Source organism: Balaenoptera acutorostrata, chromosome 18 (genome assembly GCF_949987535.1).
Source record: "Balaenoptera acutorostrata chromosome 18, mBalAcu1.1, whole genome shotgun sequence".
Lineage (NCBI taxonomy): Eukaryota > Metazoa > Chordata > Mammalia > Artiodactyla > Balaenopteridae > Balaenoptera > Balaenoptera acutorostrata.
The window spans coordinates 23,973,409-23,980,021 of NC_080081.1; the positions used below are offsets into that span (position 1 = coordinate 23,973,409).

General features: G+C 47.1%; 1 protein-coding gene across 1 annotated transcript; it reads left to right on the plus strand.

Annotated features, from left to right (window-relative positions):
- The first annotated feature begins 2,062 nt into the window (after positions 1-2,062).
- Positions 2,063-6,345, plus strand: SLITRK1 (SLIT and NTRK like family member 1). Its single transcript, XM_007176181.2, has 2 exons — positions 2,063-2,472; positions 2,911-6,345. Exon 2 carries the CDS (start codon positions 2,964-2,966, stop codon positions 5,052-5,054), a length of 2,091 nt encoding a protein of 696 aa, XP_007176243.1. The 5' UTR covers positions 2,063-2,472; positions 2,911-2,963; the 3' UTR covers positions 5,055-6,345.
- Positions 6,346-6,613: the final 268 nt, after the last annotated feature.

Here is a 6,613-nt window from a genome sequence, read left to right on the forward strand (position 1 = left end):
CCATCAATATTTTTCTTCCTAAACAGCCAGCATTTTTCTGTCTCTCCTTCAGTCTTGCCACAGACACTGCATGAGTCTGCCCTCCTCTCTCAGCGTGGTTTCTGGGGCCAAGAAGTTTCAGATCTGAGTCCTATTACAAAGAAACAGAAATATCCTTCCCCTCAATTTAACTCCTCCTCCACATCTGCAGTTCTCAACTACATAGCATTATTTTCGTGAAATAGTTTCAAATGGATTAAGCTATCTTCCCTCTTCCTGCATGTGGTAATAGGTTAAATTAAATAAGAACAGAATTGTTTTTAAAAGTGTAATAGGTTGTCTGAAAAAGGCCTTTCATTCTCTCTCTGTCTCTCTCTCTCTCTCTCTCTCTCTGTCTTTCTCTCTCTCTCTCTCTCTCTCTCTCTCACACACACACACACGCACATGTGTGCGCACACCCCATTCTGAGCTGAACCCTCATCCACAACCCTCCACTGAATTTCACCAGAAGACGACAACACAACATTTGATTATATGAAAATATTATATATAGATAAGAAACCTGCCCCTCCCCAGTAATTAGCTTCTGGACCTGGAATAAGAAATCTCCTCTACATTTCCCTGAATTTTCCCAACCCCATTCCTCCCTCCAAATCTTTCACTCTTTAACCTTTTCCAAATACACAATCCTTGAATATTTGATATTTTATGCAGCTTATTATCAGGCTTGTAACAACTGTCCAACTTGTGTAAGACCTAATTAAAAGGGAAACTGATGTGAACATATGATCTCTGCTTAGACTGAAGAAAGGACCAAACAACATTTTTTTTTAAGTCCTGTAAATTCCAAACACTAAAATAATGCACACAATTTTTAGAAGTATTGATGGAAAAGGTGTTGACTCTAAGTCAGCAAAACAGCCTTCCAGAGAAGCTGCGTTGTCACATTCTCTCCCGTCCCAGATGTTAGTAGAACTTGGTTTTTATAAGCTCCATCTAAGTTTGAAGAATCCAGCAATTACTTCCCTGGGAAAAGCCTGAGCACTGTGCCCTGGCAGCACCATTGAGCCGGCAAAGAGAAACTGGCCACTATCTGTAGATAAGTTTCGCACAGAGCCTTAGGGACTGGAGATTTCTATCTCCCCCTAGCAGAATGCAACCGGTTATTTACTTGTATGCATTTTAAATTCGTCCAAACGGATGCAGAAACTTCGTGTGTGTGAGAGTGTGAGGGTGAGCCTGTGTGCGTGCGTGTGTGTGGTGTGCACACACGAGTCTGCCAGTGGGTTTTTAAGAGCACTCACGAATCATACTGGGATTTTTCCCTGCCCCCTCCCTCCTTTTCCGGTTCCCAGTGAAGGATTTCGGGTCTGGAATCAAAGACGAAAGCGTGCACTGTGTTTTCACCCTGCAGACTTAAGTAACATTCAAGAAATATCATCAGAGAAACCTAACTGTCAATGGCCAAATTGACTAAAATTCTATACCAAGTTTTAAAAAGTATTTGCCTAAATTACATACCTAGCAGCAAAAAAAATTCATACCCAATTGTATTGTATAAAATATATATATGAATATATGTTCCAGATAGCTACTTTCAAACATGTTAAAAAGGAAACAAACAAACAAAAAAACGGTTTCAAAGACATCAAATAGCATAAAACATTGTACTGCAGAGACAGAAGAAATGCATTTAAAGCACCGATGAAAATGGCGTGCAGTATAATTGCCTCAAATTGCTGTTCGCTTGACACCCTGACACTAATTTTATTCAAGCCATCCGGAAATAAATGTTTTAAAAGCACTCTTTCCAAACGCTGGAGCTAGTGGGGGCTGTGAGGTCGTTAAGGAAAGGAAAGGGTAAAGTTTCCAGCACGCAAAAAGAATTAAATAATCCTTTTCAAATAAACGTCTATGTGGATCGACAGCCTTTAATGCCCACATTTTTAACGCTTGCCCTGTACGTGGATTGATTTTTTTTTTCCTTCAGCATTCCCTCACCAGATGGATTTTTGCTACTGCAGATCAGCAGAGGGTGTCAGATCTTTCAGAGTGCACCAGGCTGGAACGAGCAGAGCTTCTTAGCAACTCTCTTCTTCCCCCCTCCCCATTCTCACGCTCTCTCCCTCCCTCAGACAACTCGCCCCCACCCCTCCGCCCCCTCCACGTAATTCCGAAAGAGCAGAAGAAAGAGAAGAACAAGAAAAGAAGATCTAGTAACCGAGAGCCGGAGACCAGAAAAAAAGGCTGAAGAGGAGCGAAGGGGAGGAAAGGGAAACGATGGACAGCCACAAAACGCAGCGATTGCGGAAATTTTCCAGCGCCATTGGTTCGGCAGCGTGAGTCCTCGGGTCGGGCGTGATTTCAGCACCGGGAGGGGGCTGGACAGCTCCTCGGGGGGACTCCTGGGCAACCCGCAGCCACGGCAAGAACTCCCATCAGCAGCCTCAACAGCAGAAGCCGCCGAAAACCCTGCTTTGTATCAGAGGCAAGGTCAGTCCGATGCACAGCCATGCACAGGCAGTGTGCCTGTACTACGCTGCAAACCCTCTGCTTGTTTCTCTAACATGCACTTGCTTCTAATTACTAGCATTGTTCCCTTTCTGGTTAGTGAGGAACACTAGACGAGATTCTGTAAGGGTGTATTTTTAATTTATATGTATATATTTAACTTCTTTTTCGTTATTTTTAAAGGGTTGAGGGGGAGTGGGGTTATTTTTTCTACTTTTTTTTTTTTTTTTTTTGCTTGCCTTGCACTACGTGCCTGGATAGTTTGTAGATATAATTATTGACTGGCGCCTGGGTTGTTGCAGTGCGGGGGGGTTAGGGAGGAAGGAATCCACCCCCACCCCCCCAAACCCTTTTCTTCTCCTTCCCTGGGTTCGGACATTGGAGCACTAAATGAACTTGAATTGTGTCTGTGGAGAGCAGGATGGTCGCTGTTACTTTGTGATGAGATCGGGGATGAATTGCTCGCTTTAAAAATGCTGCTTTGGATTCTGTTGCTGGAGACGTCTCTTTGTTTTGCCGCTGGAAACGTTACAGGGGACGTTTGCAAAGAGAAGATCTGTTCCTGCAATGAGATAGAAGGGGACCTACACGTAGACTGTGAAAAAAAGGGCTTTACAAGTCTTCAGCGTTTCACCGCCCCGACTTCCCAGTTTTACCATCTATTTCTGCATGGCAATTCCCTCACTCGACTTTTCCCTAATGAGTTCGCTAACTTTTATAATGCGGTTAGTTTGCACATGGAAAATAATGGCTTGCATGAAATCGTTCCTGGGGCTTTTCTGGGGCTGCAGCTGGTGAAAAGGCTGCACATCAATAACAACAAGATCAAATCTTTTCGAAAGCAGACTTTCCTGGGGCTGGACGATCTGGAATACCTCCAGGCTGATTTTAATTTATTACGGGATATAGACCCGGGGGCCTTCCAGGACTTGAACAAGCTGGAGGTACTCATTTTAAACGATAATCTCATCAGCACCCTACCTGCCAATGTGTTCCAATATGTGCCCATCACTCACCTCGACCTCCGGGGAAACAGGCTGAAAACACTGCCCTACGAGGAGGTCTTGGAGCAAATCCCTGGCATTGCCGAGATCCTGCTAGAGGATAACCCATGGGACTGCACTTGTGATCTGCTCTCCCTGAAAGAATGGCTCGAAAACATTCCCAAAAATGCCCTGATCGGCCGAGTAGTCTGCGAAGCCCCCACCAGACTGCAGGGCAAAGACCTCAATGAAACCACTGAACAGGACTTGTGTCCTTTGAAAAACAGAGTGGATTCTAGTCTCCCGGCTCCCCCTGCCCAAGAAGAGACCTTTGCTCCTGGCCCCCTGCCAACTCCTGTCAAGACAAGTGGGCAAGAAGATCATGCCACCCCAGGGTCGGCTCCAAACGGAGGTACAAAGATCCCAGGCAACTGGCAGATCAAAATCAGACCCACGGCAGCGATAGCTACCGGCAGCGCCAGAAACAAACCCCCAGCCCACGGCTTGCCCTGCCCTGGGGGCTGCAGCTGCGACCACATCCCAGGGTCGGGTTTAAAGATGAACTGCAACAACCGGAACGTGAGCAGCTTGGCTGATTTGAAGCCCAGGCTTTCCAACGTGCAGGAGCTTTTCCTGCGAGATAACAAGATCCATAGCGTCCGAAAATCGCACTTTGTGGATTACAAGAATCTCATTCTGTTGGATCTGGGCAACAATAACATTGCCACCGTAGAGAACAACACTTTTAAGAATCTTTTGGACCTCAGGTGGTTGTACATGGATAGTAACTACCTTGACACGCTGTCCCGGGAGAAATTCGCCGGCCTGCAAAACCTTGAGTACCTCAACGTGGAGTACAACGCCATCCAGCTCATCCTGCCGGCCACCTTCAATGCCATGCCCAAACTGAGGATCCTCATTCTCAACAACAACTTGCTGAGGTCCCTACCCGTGGACGTGTTTGCTGGGGTCTCGCTCTCTAAACTCAGCCTGCACAACAATTACTTCATGTACCTTCCGGTGGCAGGGGTGCTGGACCAGTTAACCTCCATCATCCAGATAGACCTGCACGGAAACCCTTGGGAGTGCTCCTGCACCATTGTGCCTTTCAAGCAATGGGCAGAACGCCTGGGTTCCGAAGTGCTGATGAGCGACCTCAAGTGCGAGACGCCAGTGAACTTCTTCAGGAAGGATTTCATGCTGCTCTCCAATGACGAGATCTGCCCCCAGCTGTACGCGAGGATCTCGCCCACGTTAACTTCGCACAGTAAAAACAGCACCGGGTTGGCGGAGACCGGGACACACTCCAACTCCTACTTAGACACCAGCAGGGTGTCCATCTCCGTGTTGGTCCCGGGACTGCTGCTGGTGTTTGTCACCTCCGCCTTCACGGTGGTGGGCATGCTCGTGTTTATCCTGAGGAATCGAAAGCGGTCCAAGAGAAGGGACGCCAACTCCTCGGCGTCCGAAATTAATTCCCTACAGACAGTCTGTGACTCTTCCTACTGGCACAATGGGCCTTACAACGCAGACGGGGCCCACAGAGTGTATGATTGTGGCTCCCACTCGCTCTCAGACTAAGACCCCCAACCCGGCTAAAGCAGAGGAGGGGGGGGATGGAACTGCCTCCCCCCTCCCCCCCCCACTCCGCCGGCATCCCCGGGGGTCAGAGGAGCCCACACCCAGGTCCAGCGCGCCCCAAGGCTTGATGGACATAGTAAATTAATAACTATGAACTCGCTCAACTGAGAGGGTCTGACCCCTTAGCTCCCTCTGGAAACAAAGAGCAGACTGTGGCGAGCTGGGAGAGCCTGCCAGATCCCTCTCTGCTGCAGCCCCTTTTGACAAAGCCCCGGCGGGGGCCCTGCTCAGAGATCAGACAGTGCCCTTCCCCTCGGGAGAGGGGCTGGAGGGGAAGGTACCGTGGTCCTATGCATATAGACATATACCCACATCTATATAGAGAGATAGGTATCTATTCTTCCCCTGTGGAGTAGCCCGTGAGGAGGGGGGGCGCGATGGCTCCCTGTTGGCTACGCAGGGCTGGGCAGTTGCACGAAGGCATGAATGTATTGTAAATAAGCAACTCTGACTTCTGGCAGAAAACAAAACGTGCTGCATGGCTCGCATGGAATCCACGCGCTCCGGGGACGCTGCCCTCCCGCGACTGGGGACGCCGTCACGTTCACAGCACCCACCCTCTTACCTGATAAATCCCATCGTATCAAACTTTCTATAAACAAAATACAGTATAATCAGAAAGTGCCATTTCGCCATTATTTGTGATCGGTAGGCAGTTCAGAGCGTACGTTTACTGTGAAAAAAATATGTAAAGGTTTTATTTAGGACATTTGCATGGCTAGTCATCAGTTCATTTTATGAGTTAAAAATGTATTTTGTTAAGCAAAGTTTTATGGGTTGTTTTGGGCTCTTTTATTTTGATGGTGATTTTTTTTTTGAGGGGGAATATTTTTCTATACATATCCAATAATGCCTTCCATCTGAATGTAAAATAAGTACCCATGATTTCTATTATAGTATCAGTGTAATTATTAAGAAAAAAAGATTTTGAGGCAGTTAAGCATGACCAATTAATGTCACTCTAGTGCTTAGGCTGCGATCCAATGGTAGCAATTCTGTGCTGGTGTAAATCTTACTTATAAAGTAGGAAAAAAGAACCGAGAAAGCACGTGGAACTTACTAATTCTATTCGAGGATTTTATAATGGCATATTTTTTCAGTATTAAAGTGAAAATGTTTTCAACTCTGGGTCCTTACATTTTTCCAGCTTCTTATTTGCAACTGGTAAATTGGATTTGCGGTGGAAGGGACGCGGGAGGGGGAAGGTTGGGGGTGGATCACTTCAAGAGCTGCATTAAGGCTCTCTCTTTAATCATCTCACTTAGCTTTTTACCCTTTACGTAGCTCCCCTCCCTCTCCATCCCCGCCCCCGGACTTTTCCAGCTTTCCCCTGTGGTTAAGGAAGGTCTTTCCCCCGACACGCCCCCTCCCCCTCCCTTTTTTCCCCCTCTCCTGCTGCTGCAGTGAATTCCTTTATTAACACTGGAAATCCCTCACTGCTGCTTCTGCTGCTGCTGCATACATTGCAGATAGGTTAAGGATGTTAGTAGAGATTTGAT

Bases quoted from the DNA above. Each gene is read 5' to 3' on its own strand.
- SLITRK1 (XM_007176181.2), top strand. From the start codon at position 2,964: ATGCTGCTTTGGATTCTGTTGCTGGAGACGTCTCTTTGTTTTGCCGCT.